Source organism: Rhamphochromis longiceps, linkage group LG12 (genome assembly GCF_057381845.1).
Source record: "Rhamphochromis longiceps isolate RC_006_pf linkage group LG12, R_longiceps_female_GT1.1, whole genome shotgun sequence".
NCBI classification, from domain to species: Eukaryota; Metazoa; Chordata; class Actinopteri; order Cichliformes; family Cichlidae; genus Rhamphochromis; species Rhamphochromis longiceps.
The window spans coordinates 12,462,059-12,482,371 of NC_140568.1; the positions used below are offsets into that span (position 1 = coordinate 12,462,059).

The 20,313-nt window shown below is 43.9% G+C and overlaps 1 protein-coding gene across 4 annotated transcripts in view; it reads left to right on the forward strand.

Moving 5' to 3' along the window:
* Window positions 1–418: 418 nt before the first annotated feature.
* Window positions 419–20,313, forward strand: part of kat6a (K(lysine) acetyltransferase 6A) — a 39,579-nt gene continuing 19,684 nt past the window's right edge. For 2 of the 4 annotated variants that reach the window (XM_085424783.1, XM_085424786.1), the window contains exons 1-3: window positions 419–556; window positions 1,958–3,421; window positions 19,053–19,161. In XM_085424783.1, coding sequence (XP_085280909.1) covers window positions 2,723–3,421; window positions 19,053–19,161 — 808 coding nt within the window. In that variant the 5' untranslated portion in view covers window positions 419–556; window positions 1,958–2,722. Of the gene's footprint in view, window positions 557–580; window positions 676–792; window positions 1,050–1,957; window positions 3,422–19,052; window positions 19,162–20,313 lie in introns of those variants that run through there. The other 2 variants (XM_085424785.1, XM_085424784.1) reach the window with 2 other exon arrangements.

Sequence of the window (20,313 nt, forward strand, 5' to 3'; positions counted from 1 at the left end):
TAGACTGCAATGTGGAGGAGTGTCTCACTTTGATCTTTAAATACCCTCTAACGTTAAGACACGCTCATTGGCTTTGATTTTTTTTTTTTTTTTTTTACAACTGCCAGGCAAAATACAGACGCTCCCTTGAATCTCCTCCTGTGTAGCTGTAGTACAGCAGAGAATGCGTGAACACCTATCCTCTTTTTATTTTTTTCCCTCCTCCAACACAACCACCACCATCTGTCCCTTTCTTCCATTTCATGTGCTCAAGCAATATCCACACCCCTCTCATAGCAACAGCACGCCGCCGCCGCCCCCGCGCCTTGCAGTGAATTTTTCTTTTTTTCTTTTTGCTCCGTCCCCTGGATCTTCGCCTCGCACCATGCAGACGGTCCCTGGGCCCTGCCTGACTGTTCAGTCTTCCCCCCTCCCCCACCAGCCGTGCTCCTGTTTCACTCAAAGATGGCGTCGGCTCTAGAGCCCCTGGTCTCTGGCTGCATTTTTTGGGCTTGTTGTTGTCTTCGTTTCGCACGGTTTTGGCACCTTCTCCTCGGCGGCTCGATACCAAATTCCGGTGAGTAGCAGCGGAAGCCGGATGGGAGGATACGAGATTTTCTCCGCGGTCCGCTTTGCCCGAGCTTCCCTCCGAAACCAGAACCGGACCATCTCTGGCTTTCTGGGGAACCGCGAGAGGTAGAAGGGGAGAGGGGTACGGAGGGGATGGTGATCGCGGATGTGGGTGGGGGGTATAGAGGGGAGGGAGGGGGGCGAACAGAGGCCTAGCTTTACTCCGTTTTAGCGGCCTTGTCTTCACGGCACCGCAGGCTGTAGCGTTACGTGGGAGGGCGGTTAGCGGAGGGAGAAAGTCAGCGAGGTGCGGACCACTGGTAGGGATGCGTCTACGCGGGCAGAGCCTGCTCGCCCATGCCGAAGATTGAGAGCTAGGCCGCGGAACCAGCACTGCTGCAGAACCACCCGCTAAGACCATCTTAAATATTGCACTTGCCCGCTAGCCGAGATGGCCGTCTGCAAGTTGCATTGTGCCTCATACAAGGCCGCGATCTCACGTTAGTATCTGAGTGACATTCATGGGGAGAATATTCGCAGTGTTTGCTGTGGTGTGATGCTTTGTATTGTCAGAAATCCCAGGTCCATGCGGAAATGTTTGGTTTTTCTCTCGCTCTTCTGTGGTGGAGCGCTGGCTACCCCCCCAGTTTCACGCTGTTTACGTTTCAGGTTAGCGAGTAACATTAGTAACAGAGATCGTAACGCTAGCTTGTTGGCTAGCTTCTCACGTTAGCTTGCTACACAACAGCAGTAAGCGGGAAGGCTTGTTGTCAGATACTTTGCAGCCTGACATAATATGTGAGTAAACAGAACGACAGGAAACGGTTTGGCCATGCGACTGTTAATCTGGCTTTGATTATTAGCTAGCCTCGCGGCTAATGTTTGCTAACAGCTTTGACTGTAACATGTTTACGTTAGCAACCCAGCTAGCCAAGCTGTCAACTCTGTAGTGCACTTTTGAGGATGGGGTTGTTTACAATGTTTGTAACACACAGTTTTTAAACAGTTGCGTGAGGTATGAGTACGGTTCTTAATGTTTTTTCATTTTTAGAAGTTCTGGTCTTGTCACTGGCTGTGCGTTTCTTAGTGATAGTTGTTTAGTGGTACAATCGCATGGTGGTTTATTTAAAAACAGAAATCTGGGAAGTTGGCTAGGGATAATAAATATTATTACTTTTCCCCCCTTTTTTTTACCAGTTTCGTGTCTAGTATACGGAGTAATATAGTGATTCAGAAGGAAGGTATGGCTTTGTTTATATGAATGCCACCAGATGATGTGCCTGGGTTGTTTTGAAAAGATGAACCTTCTTGTTCTCTAAAATTGTAAAATTAGGTGCCCCATCTTTGCAGCCATGTGCTATAACCTCTTTCTTTGTGTCTGTGTTTTTTATTTTTCCCCCTCCTACAGTTTTCATCAGCTACTGAAGTGCAATAGGCATGAAGGTGATCGGTCCTGGCTGCTCCCTGTGGTGAGATATCTGTTCCGTCCCAGAGCTGAGAAGCTCAGACTGCTGGAAGAGAAAAAGGGAGCAAATGAGAACAAGCGAAAATAAGGAGATGTGGATGGAGAGGAAAACTCACAATCTTCTGGAGTGATATAATTATCAGAAACCTTTGTGCAATTGTCCTCGCGTTTATCACTGAAACACAATTTTCATGCCCCCGAGAGTCTGAGCAGAGGAGACTGCTGTTATTGGCAGTCCTTGTTTTTGTTTTTTCTTTTTTTTTTTCCGGGGGCCGTCTAAACAGGAAACGCCTACATTTTGTGAAAAGCCAAACCAAAATCTGCCCTGCCCAACCTTGGGTACTGTGGGAGTATAAGTTGGTAATAGATCTGAAGCTTCTTCTGCTCCCCCTGCCTCTTGCCAGGGATCTTCACCTGGCTGGAAGTGGGTGGTGGGTGGACCAGATTTTCACCAGGTGCAGGGTTGGCTCAGTTGGGTTGTGCTATGATCAGCTGCTCCTTTTCGTGCTGCTTATACTCAGCTTCTGAGGGACTCTCTGTGCGACCCCAGGACAAGGGATAGTAAGCTGGTAGAGGGCAAAAGGGAGGAGGAGGCGGCGGCGCTACGGCGCAAGCCAAGTGTTTACTTGGCTTACAGTCTCTACTTTTTTGTGTGTGTGGTCCTCACGGTAAGGCCCCAGTGCTGCTGCACCCACCCAGACAGCAGCCATGGTGAAACTGGCAAACCCATTGTACACCCAATGGATTCTAGAGGCCATCAAGAAGGTAAAGAAGCAGAAGCAGCGACCATCAGAGGAGCGCATTTGCAATGCGGTCTCTATGTCCCATGGCCTGGACCGCAAAACAGTTCTGGAGCAGTTAGAGCTTAGTGTCAAGGATGGTACCATACTCAAGGTTACCAACAAAGGTCTCAACTCCTACAAGGACCCAGATAACCCTGGGCGCTTGGCCCTGCCCAAGCCCAAAGGTGTTGGCAGCTCCAGTGGCAGCGGAGGCGGCAGCTCCGGTGGAGGAGGTGGAGGAGCAGGTGGTGGCAGCAGCAGTGGAGGGAGCAGCTCTCACTCGCATTCGGGGAAGAAACCGGGTCTCGACTGGAACAAATTAATTAAGCGGGCACTGGAGGGGCTCCACGAGCCGGGTGGCTCCACCTTAAAGAACATCGAACGCTTCCTCAAGTGTCAGGCTGATGTGGCGGCGTACCTGTCGGGTAGCGGCTCCATGGGCCCGGGCCTCTTCCACCAGCAGCTGAGGGTAGCCCTCAAGAGAGCCGTGGCCCACGGACGCGTGGCCAAACAGGGTCCACTGTTCCAGCTCCTCAGCCGTAGCAGCAACCAGGATGATGGGACTGGCACGGTGTCTCTGGAATCGCTGCCCCCGGTCCGGTTGCTGCCACACGAGAAAGACAAGGTAAAGTCTCTGCACACATGTAAAACCGCATGCATGCATTCTCAGACATGGACATACAAAATAAAATACACTTAAAGTAAAAATACAGCCACGTTTATTATGCTTTGTATGTCTGCGTTGGTTTGTCACATGGATTTGTTGCGCAGTGTTTGGATGATTTCGATTTTTTTTGTTATATGGCCTGTAAATGAGTGTCAATGATTACAGACCTGTTTGAGATCAAGATAGAACTGATCTCTAGTGAAAAAGTGATTGTGAAGCGCTGTTGCCTGTTGGCATCTGAAGGTCCTGATTAAAATCGCAGATATGCTTAAGACCGTATTTGAGATTGTTGTGGGAAGAAATCTAAAAGTCTGATGTGTTTATCAGTGAACTTTTTGGACCAACAGAGGGCAAGTGAGCATGATTTGTGAAAGTGAAAGCAACACATTCTTGTTGCTGATCTTTTACCTAAGACTCTGGTGCTGCATTTTCCCTGCTGCTCCAAATTTGTCATCCCCTGCAACCCTGTACTTTGCTACAGAGTAGTAAGCTTTCACTTTGTGTCACTTTTTAAGTTTTCAAATGGCATCTAAAGGAGTGGCTTAATGTTATAGTATCAGAGTTATTTGAAAAGTATCAGAGTGGCAGTGCAACAGGTTTGAGAGCAAGCACGATCCAACGTTCTGCCTCAAACTGAAGTATGACTTTGTGTTATCATCAGAGGAGAAAAAGAATAGATGCATCTTAGAAAGCTGGAGCAAGTCAGCTAGTCTGCCAGAGTGATGCTAGGTGAGTGGCTGGTGGGCTAGCAACACAGGATGAGAAGTTAAGGGGGAGTCACATGGCATCCAGCCTCCTGCAGGGACTGTGGACCAGCTGTGGGGCTGTTGCCTGTCAGGTGCTGTCGGGAGATGGGACAAAGAAAGAAAGGAAGCAAGGGAAGGAACATAGACAAGTGAGAGAATAAGAGAGCAGGAGAGAGGTGGTCTGTAGCGTTGCCAGACGGAGAGGCTTGGATGACGCAAACTTTCAGGCTCCTGTAACCAGAAAGGGAGAGACGTAGCGGGAGGAGAAACTGAGGGAGACAGAATGAGTTGGAGAGAGGGCGAGGGAGAGGCAGACATGCAGGCGACAGAGGAGAGAGGGAACACACCCACTTTTGTAACCTGATCAGGGAGAGCAGCCGGCTGCTAACCTCTAGTTCTAAGGGCCAGAGATTTGTACACATACACACAGACTTGAACCCATTCTATTGCATGTTAAGACAAAAAAAAAGCAAGCAGACTGAGAGTGATGCCATCCTGGAAAAGAAACCACTCCCAGCAGGATGGAAAGGGTTCATCACAGGATGGAGGCGATCACTCAAATCAACTTTGGTTTGAATTGCAGTGACACGTCCTTCCAAATAAACCAAAACAATATCCGAAAGTCACCCTCCATGGCATAACGGGACTCACTGTAGGGGTCAGGCATTCAGGTTTTTCTTTTAACTCGACAGCCATCAGATTTGGAGAAGACTAGACTGATCATAAGCACTGTTTTGGCTGTCTTCTGGCTTTGTCTGGCCTCTGTGTGTACATGTCTGCAGCCACAGGGGCTCCTGCTTAAGGATGCCCATAGTCGTGCATGTGCACACACACAGAATAGGATTAGCCTAGAGAGCTGGCTGCAATCACATGGGCTCTGCCTAACACAGTGACCTGCTTGGCTGCAGATGATCCACCTCTTAAGACAAACAGAAATCAACCACCTCCTCTCTGACTCAGTGAGTGATCAGCCTGCTTTGCTGCCTCAGAGGCAAAATACAAACAGAATAAAGCATGCCTCAGTTTGAATGCATTGGTTCTACATAGATGAATGCATTGGTTTTTGCTTTCTTACCGTATGATCTGCCATGGTTCTTTTATTAGATTTGTTAGTTCACAGTAAATATTGGCAGAAGAGTCAATTGTAACACAAATGATTTCACTGAAAATGCCACCCTGTTGCATCAGTGAAATTTCATAATCAGCCTAAGAATATGAATTCAGTGGGCATGGATAGGGAGATTACTGCAGTTTCTTTTTGAAGCTTTGAGCTAAATGGTGCATGGAGAAGCTGCGGCAGCAGTGAGGAAATTGACATTTGTGTCTGGTAGTCACACAATATTCTGTTTTTCCCTTTTTGCCTGTTTTTTTTTTTTCCCCCTCCCTCTTCTCAGCGCTTCTTCTTGTGCTGTGCCTTGATGAATCTCTCCAGGAGAAGGAACCACTCTGCCGCTCAATCATGTGTGTTTTGTGCGCCCCACGTTGCCGTGTTCTTGATGTATTTGTTAGTTTGTGTCTGTGTGAGTGGCACATGCGTCAAAGAGATAAAACTGTGCGCACGGAAGACCGAGAGACGGCGATGGTGCACGATCGCTCTGCTCCACTCGCTACTTTTCTACCCGCGCATCATTGCCATATTCCCCCGCATCATTGCTAACAGTTATGATTTCCCAAGGAAAGGAGGAGGGAGAGTGTGAGTAAAGGCAGCGGAGGGGGGAGGAAAATCAAAACAAATGGCTAAGCACTAGCATTGACCCCATTTGCAGGGAGATTTGTGTACTTAACTCGCTGATGTTTGCATCGGGGTGCTCCATTCAAACGGATCCCAGACCCTATTTCTGTCTCTCTGTCTCCCCCCTCTCTCACCCTAATAGGGTGCCATTGCCAGGTCATGCAGGGGGAGGTAAATGGGGGAGAAAAGTCAACCAGGGGTCATGGATATATAGATGGCAAACCTCATTGCCTCCCTGAGCACCCGTTAGCAGTATGAGGCTATGGCCATTAGGTGGGATGGGCTTGATGCTGGGCCTTTGTGTGTGTGTGTATGTGTGTGTGTGTGTGTGTGTGTGTGTATGTGTGTGTGTGTGTGTATATATATATATATATGTATATATATATATATATATATATATATATATATATATATATATATATATATATATATAATGTATATATATATATATATATATATATATATATATATATATATATATATATATATATATATATATATATATATATATATATATATATAATGTATATATATATATATATATATATATCTATATATCTATCTATCTATCTGTGTGGGTATACTTGTGTGTGTCAGTGTGTGATGTTCTTCCAGTTATAATAGGAAAGAGCAATCTTCTTGCCCTGCATTTGCCCTCCGCTCAACAGCTGGAGCGGGGTTAACCAGAGTTCTCAATGTCGTCGTGCAGTGTCACGGCGAGGACGTGTGAAAAAAGCGACTTGTGAACAGCAACACAGTTGCAGAGCTATGTTTTTACACTTGTACCCCTTATTGCAGTGATTTCCCTCCAAAATGTCCCACTGACCTTTAACAGATTTGGCTGATGTTAGCGTCAAGCAAGTGAACTGTTTTGCATGGTCCAATATACTCCTAACGTTGGGCACTGCATGTTATTATTAAAGATGCCCTAATGTGTCGCTATCAGCTGATATTTTACTGATAACAAATTAGCAAATAAAATGACATTTATGTATCATTGTCACTGCGCAGCACCAGCAATACATAAATATATACATAGGCATCAGCTATGAACCACATGGATATTTAAACAATAATATTGGCCCAGAACCTTAAAATTGGTGCACAGTTTCATAAAACTTGCCTGATATGGTTAACCTTCACATGCTTCGTTGTGCTGCTTCATGTCTTGCTGTTACAGGAGAGAACTTTTGTGCTTTTTCCCTGGATGCATGGAAGCATTTTCCAGAGTTAGCGCTGCACCACAAAAATGCTGGGAAAATGACTAAGTTGGGTGCAATGAAGTGGTTTCCACCCCAAACCCCCAGTCTGGTGTTAGCTCGTCTTGAATTACAGATTTTTGACTGATCCAAAAAAAATTTTCAACAAGTGAAATAATTTGCCCCGCTTTCCCTTTGACAAGCACCAATTGTTTCCATTTTGACAGAAACCCGGCCTCGGCTGACCCCCCCATTAGTGTCCAAAGTTTAAAAAAAAAAGAAAAAAAAAAGTCTCATTCTGTACAGCTTTAAGCTCACGCTTCGCTGTAACCACAAGCACAATTCTTGTTTGACACTTGGTGGTACCCGCCAGCAGAGAGATGGGAAAACTGTTTTTAGCGTTCACTTATTTAAAGGGCCACTTTACTCAAAACACAATGGAGGCTCTTGATGGATTGAAAATTAATTGCACGCTATTTTGGTAATGGGATAATATGAGGATTTGCTGCTCTTCTCTGTTCTATTTATTGTGTTTTGTCAAATTAAAGCAGCCACCGGAGGATAACTGGTTGGTATTTGACACCATTTTCTACTTATTTGGATCAAACAATTAATTAGTTAATTGGGGGAAAATGAGCCAGCATTGACTATGATCAGTTACAGCCCTAAAGCACAACACTACACTGTCTTGGTTTGGCAACAGTTCCTAACTAATATGGCTTGGGTGGACTTGAACCCGGGACACTGAAGTAAGGACTCTAGCCTTTGGGTCATGGGTCACCTGCTCAAGCAGCTGAGCTATAGTGGTATACAGAGCTAGGGCTGTTCGATATAACGATATATATCGGATGACGATATAAAAACGTCTATCGTTTCATTTTACGCTGTCGTTTGTTTCGTGGTGTCGCAAAATAAACTGTTTACGGCAATATTTTTTTTCATCGTTTTGATGGTCACTGTAGTGGCTATATTAATTTCTTAAAGTTCTCTCTTTCTCTTATATTTTATATAACCACACTACAGACAGACAAGCGCCTGTTTTTATGCATTGTCGTTAGCAACAATGACGGTAACACCATCAAGTGTCCGCTTGTTTATGTTGCACATAAACCTTTCACAATAAAGCTCAAGATCCTGTTGAGACTTTTCAAAATAAACTGAATCACGTGAAAGAGCAGATTATTTACAGATGAGAAGTCAAAAAGAGCCGCCAGGTGCTAAAAAATAAACCTTATACTCAAGCGTTAGAACAGGCTTTTCCCCGCAGCACGCCGTGTAATAAATACTCACAAAGAAAACAGCGGCTGTTACAACTTATGTCTAAAAATGTATAGTTTCATGCATCTGTTAAAACACTCGACTCCAGCTACATGACGCGCAGCCGGAAACACTTCCCGCAAGTCGAGCTGCCTGAGATTCACAGAATTTACAGAAAATGTTACATTTTTGTGATTTATATCGTTATCGGACGATAGAATTCTTATATCAGGATATGAGATTTTGGTCATATCGCACAGCCCTATACAGAGGTAACAAAAGTTGTTTTCCTATGAGGTTTCATGCTATAGCCTTCCCTGAAGCACACAGACTGTACATGCTTGAACTTTTGCACGTTTGAAATAAGCGTGCATATGGGGCGCAGCTGCATTGATCCATCCCAAAGACACGTCAGATGATGGCTACCTCTGTCAGTGTGAATTGGAATTGTCACTTAGTGTAACCGTGTCATGCAGAGACATGAGCTTTCCCTTCTCTGCTCTCTGTTTTACCTGTCTGTAGACGCAGAGTGGAGTGACAAGTGGTGAAGATGGGTTTACTCAAACTGACACCTTGTTGTATTATTGTATGTCCTGTAAGAGCTTGACTAAGATGGACAGATATTTAAATGTCTGAAAGTCATGCTAAAATATCTGAATCTGGCTGGTCATTATGTTGAAATTTAGTTTTCATTTTTCAAGTTTTGATCACTTGCAGTTGGTGTTCATACACCTAAAATGTTTTTAGCAGTGTTCAGCTTTGGCACCAGCCAGGTTTCACTTGCCGTCTTGCAGTGAGACTCTGCGAGCCACATATTAACTGCTACGAACAGATGCAACTGGCCAAGAGTCTATAGAAGCTACATTAGCAGTAGTGGCAGTGCCCAAAGGGGAGCAGTAACCTCGAGCTCACCAGTGAGTGATGTGAATGGCATTTGGCACGGGAACCTTAGCTGTGTGAGGCCTCGCGTACGGCTAACCTCACCATCCCCACAAATGGAGCCAATGTGTTGAGCAGCTGTGGAAGTGACGGCTGGAGCATGGCCAGTCCCGCTTCGTTTGATGCCGTGATTTAGCTCCGTGCACCCTGGCTAACCTCGATGATTTTTTTTCTTCCTTTTTTAAATGGAGGGCGATGGCTCGGCTGAAGGGAGGGGACGCACTGCACATCGCAGGGTCTTCCGCAAGCTGTCGCTGGATAACGCAGCCCGGTTATTTTCACGTCACTACCCGGCCAATGGAGCTACAGGGATTTGAGATTTCAGATGCTTTATTTACTTTTACATGCCAGCTATTGTCACAAGAGCATCCGTGCGTGTAAGCCAACCGACAGCACGTCAAGGTGTGTCTCATGACTACCAGTGTTCAGACCATCTAATGATTCTCGGAGTGAGTGTTTGTGTGTTGTCTGGCTGCGCAGCGTGCCCTGTAACAGTGATCAATGAGTTTGTGTTGGAGGTTGGGGGGGGGGGGAACATAAGGGAAGTGTGGTGGTAGTGTTGGGGGGCCAGCTGAGATCAGGCTCCCATGTTAATGAGATCCTTGACTTGAGACAAGGACAACAGCAACGCTTTTCTCTCTTTTTCTCCCATTGCCTTTTATTCCAACACCCCCCACCACCACCTCCTTCATTTCTCCTTTCGTCCTTCCCTCCATTGTGCTCCCCTTCCTGTCTCCCTCCCCTGTCCTCTGTCTTTGAGAGAGCTGTGCATATGGAGGGGAAACCAGGTCACCACCATTTTTTTAAAAATGTATTTTTGTTAATAACCTATTATCCCTCTGAACACGGCATTCATGTTAACACACAGGAGGAGAGTTGACTGTTCTGTGGTTAATGGATCCATAAAACATCAGTGGGTGTGTCAGCTGGATCAGACTAGGCTGTCTTCAACTGTTGTACAACTGTTGTTCTAGGTGACTTTTTTTTTTTTAAGGGGAAACCTTTTACTTGTATGACAGGTTTTTATGGGGTTTTCTTTTTAATGCCGTCTTGTAAAAGCAGGTAGCTAATAACAGTTACAGTAAGGTGTGTCTTTTTTGTGGCTTCCAAATAATCCTCGGAGCCAAAATGTGTAAACGCCAGCTCAACGTAGATCCGCACAAACACGCACGCCTCAAGTTAAATGTCGAAGAAGTCTGAGAGGTTTCTGGAATATCGCCGTGGCGGAACAAGGGCTCTGGCAACTAGCGCTTTAAAAGGAAAGGTTGAAACTGGGAAGACGGCTGTTCCTGGGAAGAATTTGAGATTCACACTTCCAAGAGGATTGGCTTTTCCTTTTCATTTGTAGTGGCAGTCAGTAACTGAAGCCTCGCTGTAGCGCGCGTCTCTAAACAAGGTGTCTGCGTGAAAGGCAGCACGCCCTCTCCCTCTCACTCTTTCTCAGCTCTTGTTTACTCGAGCGCTCAGAGGCCGAGTGGGAGCAGTTGACCTCCTCCGGCATGGAAGGGGTTAAAGCGCCAGGAATGATTGAGGTGTTGGTAGCACGCAGGCTGCTCCGAGGACTGGTGCACATTCTTTCTTTCTCCCTCGCTCATTGCTTTCCCTTCCCTCTCCTGCCCTCTGGATTGTTATTTTTGTCCTCGCTGTCTTTTTTTTTTTTCCACACAGCGCTGCTCCTTTTTTTTTTTTTTTTTTTTTTTTTTCTCCTTGTTGTTGCTGACTTCCATTTCTTTTTAGTGAAATTGTCGACTTGTTTTGTAGCTCAGTTATTTTCATAATACTGATGGAGATTGGTAATGACTTGTTTTTCATTTTCGCAGTATAAACTAGTGCACGATCACCATTTATAGAAGTTTTGCCTGTAAAGTTGTAAAACCTTTTCACAGATAGAGCCGGCGCGTATATGTTTCTCCACAGCTAAGCCTCTGTCCTCCTCCTGTGCTCTCTGCATGTCTCTGCTTATCTGCCTCTTCTTTGCCTGCTCCATTCCTCTCTCCATTTACCTCTCACTTCCCTTAACTTTCTTATTGTATCCCCTTTTCTCTCTCAGTCCCTGCACTGTTTAGGGTGGGGGGTGCTGAAGCAGCCTGAGTTAGAAGGAAATGAACCCAATAAATCAAGCTCTTGTCCTCGTCTCCTCCCTGCCAGAGCAAGCGGCCTACCTAGCTCGGCGCAGCTACGTGCATTTACCCTGCTGTGCTGTAAAAACCTTAACACCAGCTTCACTCACTGCCATGTTGGTGTTTCCTTTGTACTTCTTGTGTCGTTAATAAAGGAGAGTACCTTTATTGTTAGGGTTGTGTTGATTAAAAAGTGTCCTTGAGACAGATGATGTTTAGAGTTTCCAATAAAGGTCAAATTTGTCCTGTTTTTCTGTGTCTGTCTCGGTTTGGTTTTAAATTACAAACTAACATAACTGTGCCTTCTGGGAGACATTAAGGGTTTTTTTATCTTCTTTTTGTACCCCTCTGCTTTCTGTTAAGCCGTGCATGTGTCGGTGAAACTGCACAAGCACATGGCAGGTGACAACAAGCATTTATCCATCTAAGAGATCGACAGAGAGCCAGCTCAGGTTGTCACTTTGTGGATTCACAGTATGTTTAGTGTGTTAAGAGGCCCCATCTGATTAAAGATGAAGGTTTCAAAGTCATGATGACAGAGTGCCAGTTTCAGGGTGATCGAGGGCGGCACAGGAAGAAAGATGCACACATCACGTACTCTTGGTTTCTGTAGGCAGTGTAAAAGATACCGCGATGAAAGTAGACCTGCTGATGTGACTGAAAGCACATGCCAATAAGCACCCACTGGATAGTTTTGCTTTCTGACACTTAAAACGACCTAACATTTATAAAATGGTCTGAATGTGGCATTCACTATGACTCAAAATAAGTGACTGAGCCCTGAAACCCAACAGAGAAGTGATTACACAGGTCTTTAAGTGCAGTTTTCCCAGAAACTACTGTTTATCGCCCCCGGTTGACATTAAATGTGGGTTTAAGGCACTTCAGTGTTGCTTTACTTTGCAGACCAGGAAGTAAAATCCTTTTATTTTTTTATATATACCGTATTTCCCGGACTACAAAGCACACCTGAATATTAGCCGCACAAGCTAAAATCAGGGGAAAATCCTGTTTTGTACATACATTAGCCGCACCTGACTAAAAGCCGCAGGTGTTTCCATGTTGACTTATCATATGTAAGAGAATATGCACAAAGCGAATTGTCAGGAAAGAGATGGCTGTTTGGAGACACATCCCTTTTATTAATATTTTGAAAAACAAGTTATGGGTACATATTTGCATAACTTTTTAGGTATATGTACAAGTAGCGGTAATTACAAGTAGGAAACATGTACTGTGCTTCATAAATGAGTAACAAATGTAGTACATAACAATAACCTAGGGCACACCAGAAAAATAGATTGGACTACCTTTTAGGCTCAGGTGCAGTGACACGGCTTTAACAAGAAGAAAAGTCAGTCATTCACCACAATCTTTCTCTTCTTCCTGCGCACTAAAACCACCAAAGTCCTCTTCTCCAGTGTCGGATACGAACAGGCTCAGGATGGCTACGTCATCCACTGTCAGCTTCTTTCCTTTGTTGTCAGTGTCAGAGTCGAACACCCTCTGAAGGGCCGTGGCGGTGTCCTCCTCTCCATCATGCAGCAGTCCAGCCCTTCGAAATCCGTTGGTGATCATGGATGTTTTTACACTTTTCCACGCTGTCAGATTCCACCGGTGGAGTTGGGCATAACTTGCTTTTCGCACGTTTATCGCCGCACATCATCCACGACTCCCGCTGAACGCATAGCACTACTTTGAAGTTTGTTTTTCGCGCTACTTTTACGGCACTATGTTGCCTGGCGGATGGACATGTGACCAACATACCACTCTTGAACCCGATACTGTGTGTCTGATCACATGCCCTTCCGCCAGGCAATGTAGTGCCGTACAACACCGGAACAAACAAAACAAATCGTCTTACGATATGACAAAAATCATGGACAATCCATAGAAAAGCCGCACCTGACTAAAAGCCGCAGGGTTCAAAGCTGGTGCAAAAAGTAGCGGCTTATAGCCTGACAATTACGGTATATTATTTATATATATATATATATATATATATATATATATAAAAAAACAAAACACCCAGCACGCCCCTGTGGCCGGTTTATCCTTCAAGCTCGGGTCCTCTACCAGAGGCCTGGGAGCTTGAGGGTCCTGCGCAGTATCTTAGCTGTTCCCAGGACTGCAGAGATCTCCGACATCGGACATACATATATATATATATATATATATATATATATATATATATATAAGGGGTGCAACGATACACAAAATTCACGGTTCGGTTCGATACTTTGGTGTCACGGTTCGATATTTTTTCGATACAAAAAAAATGTTCATGCCTTTTTAATTTGTCATTTATTAAAATTATAAATATATATTTTAACTCAAAAGTACAGTTTTTAAATTTAACCCTAACCCTTGTGCGTGTTTTTTATTTTGACAGCGAATGCGCACCTGCGGACCACTTATGTGCAGCCCTGGTTATTTAGCTCGTCATATTGCAGCCACAGAAATTCTTTTGTCCATGAAACCATAAAGCTGCACTTTCTTTTTGCCTTATAGTCTGATTTGTCATAACTTTTCCGTTTTGTGGTAAGCTTTTCTTTGGCTGTCACTTCTTCACCCTGACCTGTCTTATTTGGCTCAGCAGAACTAAAATATATATCCTGCTGCTTTTACACACGCACTCACATAAGCTCAGCGATTCTCTGCGCGATCAACCTCTCACATGTTTAAGCTTGCTGCGGGATATTTCACTTGTCATGTTTGCATAGTAAGCTAACGATTAATAAGACGATGTCAGAGGAATTGGTGCGCAAATTATCATCACTCACAGATCAGTGCTGTCGCTCTTTATACACAGTTCGCACGATTGCAAAGTGAAAGCAAAAAAACAAGCGCAAATTCAAACGCGACTTCAATATGTCACATATTGACAGTGGCTCACCGATGACAATGACATAATTACCCAGCTACATTTCTGAAAGAATGCAAAAGCATTGACATATATTTTTCCTTCCTACAATAGCCCGACGGGCAGGGAAGAGATAGATTTTGGTAGCCCGACTGAAAAAATCGCTAGCCCCAGGACGTCAGGCTAGCGATATTGCAAGCCCTGTATCTGATTGAGGAATCACTCATCTTTGGAAAAGAGAGTTTATTACAGAGAAATGGCTCTTTCCAAAATAAAAGCTATACTATCCGCTTCTTCTGGGCTATATTCTCAGCAGCATAAGGAGAATCCTGTGCTAACAGCTGTCTAAATGACTCGGCTAAAGTTAGTAGCATGCTTGTTGTTTTTGTCTTTGCACTAGGATGATGTCGGCGTAAATGTGCAGTCATATTCGTTGTGTTCCCACTAGTGCTTTCAGGTTAATCTCGTTGAAATGACCTTAACGCCACAACACGGCAAATCTCCGTTAACGAGCTACCGCCGATCGCTCCGTGCATGGGGCTAGACGGCTAACACGTTAACGAGCTAACTGCGCTAACACACTAGTTCCCACCCATGTAATTGAGCATTGCATGGCACATCCAACATACTGTTTTACTTTAGTCCATGACTCGCTTACCTTCAGGGTCATACGTCACATGAAAACCAAAATAATTCCAAACGCCAGATCTGAATGAGGGTGGGGGAGGTGCCCTGCGCTCTTCCTTCTGACTATGCTGTCTGTGTTGAGCGCTCAGTGGATCTGCGCTCGACAGTGCAGCCTAGGCGGAGTAGTCGAACGCAGATTCACTGAGCGCTCAACACAGACAGCATAGTCAGAAGGAAAATTGATAAAATAAATTACAAATGTTGTATTGTTCGATACATATGCGTACCGAACCGAAAGCACTGTATCGAACGGTTCAATATCAATACGAATATCGTTGCACCCCTAATATATATATATATATATATATATATATATATATATATATATATATTAGGGCTGAACGATTATGGAAAATAATCTAATTGCGATTTTTTGCCCCAATATTGCGATGCGATATGCGATTATTTTTTAAGGTATTTGTCTTCTGTATTATTAAACAAAGACAAGCAATACATCATATATGGCCAATACTATATTACATTAATTTTAAACTGTTCTTTCCTGGAAGACAGACCTCTGTTATGATGACATGAGGTGATGCATGAATTGATGACTGACATTTTTATTTAACTTCTTCAATCACAACAGTATATTTGAACATACACAATAGTTTATTTTTAGCTTACAAACATCTGAGCATAAAGTGCTGACAAGGAACCCTGGTGTAAACATTAAAATGAAAGTCAGTACAATGTGCAGATTGCAGAAATATACATAAAAAAAATCAGTGGCTTTACCACACTCAGTTTTTCGACATCTGTGAACTACTAGACAGTCATTCAATTAAAAAATAATATTAAATAAATAAAACTAATAAATAAAAAATACACACATCTTACTGATCTCTGCAGTCAGTAACATTACACATAAAGTGCAAACATAATAGCAATTGTATAAACACACACACAAACACGCCTTTAAAGTTTAAAGGCGTGAAATTGGACGGTCTAGCCTTCTGATTAGCGTCACCGCTGTCTCGGTGGAGTTTAATAAACTCGGCCGTCTGCTTCTTGCTATCTAAAATATAACCAGACACTGGTGTAAATTCTCGACTGTCTCATACTTCTGTTTAATAAGTTTTCTGTTTGACGTTTAGTCAGCTGTGTGAAAACCAAGGAGGAACCCACCCGGGGGATTAATAAAGTTTTATTTTATCTAATCTAATAACTTTAATCTCAGCCAAACCGATTTACTCACGAACAAACAAAACACTGAAAAAAGCCCAACAATAACATTTTTAGGTTGTCTAAGTGACTTATATATTACGTTTAACCCGAGCAGCGAAACTCCGCGGTGATCTGAAAATGATGTGCCGGGAGTTGTGCCGTTCTCGGCCGCATCAGTAACCCTCGAGCTCCCGGCTAGCTGTCGAGCTGGTGGGTAGCAGACGCCTCTGAAAACGTCGAAGCACTTTTGCAAATATGGGATATCTTGATAAACCGAGCAGATATTTGATGTTTACACAACTACTTTCTCGCCTGAAAATATGTTAAAAGTTTATTTTGTGACCCAGAAAGATTAGTATGAGTAATTTTAAAACTTAGTAGCGGCCGCCATTGTTGGAAACTGGAGTTTGGCTGGGCCGCGCTATGAATTCTGGGATATGGTAGTAATTTGGACAGCCTTCGGCGCGTCGCTGTGACGTAATCGGTCTACAAATGCGGCCTCAGGAGGATGCAGCCCATGAATTGTATAATATAATCGCAGTATAATCGCAGCCTTTGCGGTTAGAAAATTGCACTTGATCATGTCGCGATATTATCGCAAATGCGATATATCGTTCAGCCCTAATATATATATATTTTATTTATTTATTTATTACTGTCTCCATGCTAGAAGCAGTTGATGCTTGCTACTGTTGTGCCTTTTCCATTTTTTCTTTGTTCCCCTTCCTGAGCAATGACACCTTTCGTTTGAAGAAGACTTCAGTGAGCTGCAGTATGAATGCTAAGGTGTTTGTGTTGATATCACATTTGCGTACCCGTGACATTAGTCGTTATAATGCATCTGTGTGATATCTGATATAAACGATAACTGGTCTGGGTAGCACCAAAGTGTAGTGGGTTGCACATTTGCTTAATGTCTAAAAGGTCCCCAGTTTGAGACCAGCAGAGGACACTCTGTGTCAGGAAGGGCATCTAGAGTAAAAATCTTCCAAATCAAATATGTGGTGCTGTCTGCTGTTGCGACCCACTGTGAGTAGAACAGAGGGTACAGCTGAGAGAGGATTGTTCAAGACGGTTTGGTCTTTGAGAGCCCAGCAATCAAAGCATGTGCTCTTGAAAAGTTATCACAGGTCCAAGACTTGGGTCCTGTTTTCAGTAGCGGAGACGCAGAGAAGCGTCTCTGCTGCATCGGATGTTTGGGCTGATATTCAGTGCAGGATTCAGACTGAATGTAAGAGCTCAGGGTGGTTTACAAATGCTCCACATTGTCTCAGCTTGCAGAAGAGTCTTTTTCCTCTGTGACTGCTGGCACGCACTGGACCAGATATCATGCAGAATCGTTTTCACCAGTGGGTTTTCCTTTACTCTTCTGCCACAGAGCTGAGAACATGGAAGCAGTCAGGCAACAGATGTCGTTAGGACAGTGTTTCCCATCTCAGCCACAGAGCTCTGTAGCTCCTCCAGAGTGTTCATCACAAGTGTTTTTCTCACAGTCAGTGGCTGTGCCACAGTTGCATCTTATTTTCTTCTAATAAACACGCTGTAGTTGAGCTTTGATTTTCGTGCCTTGGAGAAGCCTCTAGTTCTCTTCTTGTTTGGTGCGTTTTCAGGCCTTTTTTTGTGTTTATGTTTCTTGTCCTAATGAAGTTCTAAACAGGCATTGCCTGAACCTCAGAACATGTGGAAGTTATTTTTAACTCAGAATTGCTTGGCACACCTTTACAGCTAGCAATCATGTGGGCTAAGCTGTTCATTATTCAGCATTTTCTTCTTCTTCTTCTTCTTTTTTTTAAAGCAGGCTAGCATCCAAGTTGATTTTAGCAGGACGACAGGTCACCATGCAAGACTAACAATTTTAAAGTCATAGCACAAGTTCTCCTGGCATTTATTTGTATCTGTTTGCATACAGTAACATTTATGCAGGCTGTAAGTAAGAAAACCAAAGTATAAATTATTATGGCTGCATTTTAACGTTAGGCTTAGTCATTCTGTTTGAAGCTGCTTAACAGATAAAAGAAAATTACTGGTTGCGTACGAGTAAACTGTCACTTCCCCTCGGGGCTTCCAGGATCCAGAAACTTTGAAGGAGAGTCACCTCATGTCCTTCCTCCTCCCCACCCCCTGTTGTGCTTGTTTCTGTGAAGTGCACCTGCAGTGCTTAAGGGATGTGATTTTTCAGCTTTATTGGACACACAAGTCTTATTTGATGTCTAACAAAACGTTATCCAGCCTTTTGTTTTCATGGACACAAACCTGGCTTAGGTTTGTGCGTGCGCGCATATGAGATATCGGGCTTGTTTTGTGCCTGAGCACACACCTGCTGCTGCCACGGATTGTGCTTTCAGGGGACCCGCTAAAAGATTCATGCAGTCGCAGAACTGAATATCTAATGGTATGTTTCAGGGAGAAAAACGTGTCAAAATGGGACACGCTGCAGTGGAACTACGCGCCTGAGCCAGTACGAGCTAAGGAGCCCAGTCCCAGCTTTTGATCAAACAGCAGAGGAGTCAGCAGAGACGGTGACACATGATGGCAGTCTCTAACGTGACACGCCACATAAATTATACAAAGCCGCTAATCATAGTGGCTATCGTGTTCTTCATCATCTTAAAACTCTTTGTTCAGAAATCCACATGTGCTCCAGAGGTGTTGTTGTAGCGTTCATTCAGTTCACTGTTAGCGTCTTAATACACACAGCAGCAGTCATCCGCTGTGGCGGGACACACAAGGCCACTTTGTTTGTTTTCATTTGTACAATGAAGCTGTTAAGTTGACTGACAGTCTCGACTCTTTTTTTTTTTTTTTTTTTTTTTTTCCCCCTTCCCCTTTCTTCTCTCCCGCGTCCCCCCCTCTTCCCGTCTGCTCTGTCCCTCTGCCAGCCGGTGGCGGAGCCCATCCCCATCTGCAGCTTCTGTTTGGGGACCAAGGAGCAGAATCGCGACAAGAAGCCAGAGGAGCTCATCTCCTGCGCCGACTGTGGCAACAGCGGTGAGTGCCGCCTACAAGACTCTGCACTATTCAGGTTTTGTAGAGAGAACAGATACAGCACAAGAGGAGCCAATCAGCTGTCTGCAAAAAAACATCCATGTAACTGGTGGTGACACATTAAAGAAGTTATTTTAAAAAAGCATGCATTCAGACTCATAGACTGTGGCTTTAAAATATGATGGGATCTTAGGAAGATGTAAACTTCACAGTGTGTGCATGCACACATGCGCAGCTGTCTCTGGTGCTTCATCTTTTATGTTGCTACTTAATTGATACTTCAACTGCATTTATGTACAAACGCAGCTGCTGTCAGACATTTAAAGGCAGCTTACACTTCACTGCTTTCACCCTTTGATGGCAGTTCAATAAGTCCATAATAATCATAAGGATTTTGGTCAGCATAGTAATCTTGATCATTTAACACTGTTATTCATTAAGTCGACAGATATCGTACAGTTTGGACCTAAACACACGTCGTCTTTTCAAATAAGGGATTTCCTTGAACATGAATTCAAATGGAAAAAAAAAAAAACAGATTATCACACAAGGTGGCAAACAGGCTCGTGATATATGGACCCAGACTAGCAGGTGTTGACCATCTTGCAGTGGCAGGACCCTGCACACTTCAGCTGACTCCCACATCCAACAAACAAACACGTGATAGACCCTAAGCAGTGTGGAGACAGAGGCCCTCTTTTGATTATCTTGGCTGATATGTAGTAAACTAAGAATGAGTTGGAGCTGTTGGGGACAAAAACATACCTACGAGTACACATTGGTATTAACAAAAGGCCTGCAGGTGATTTATTTATAGTGAAAATTAATGCAAAAGTTATTTATGTATTCAGATTATTTTGTTTTCACAGTTGTTTGGAGCCAATTTCGTAACTGAAATTGATACTTAATTAACCGCCCAGACCTCCAGTTGATTCGGTCTAAGTGGCTACTGACACTCAGCAGCTCATCAGTCTATTAAACTGTCCAGTCATGTTCTTCACTCTTCTCAGTAATACTTTACACTTCAACTTCATTTAGTATCTGAACATAACATTGTTTAATTATGAACGGGTGTGGTTCTTAAACTTGAACCCAGTTGATATTCCTGGTTCAATTTTTGGTTTTATTGGCATGCAAGTTGTAGTACTCCTGCTA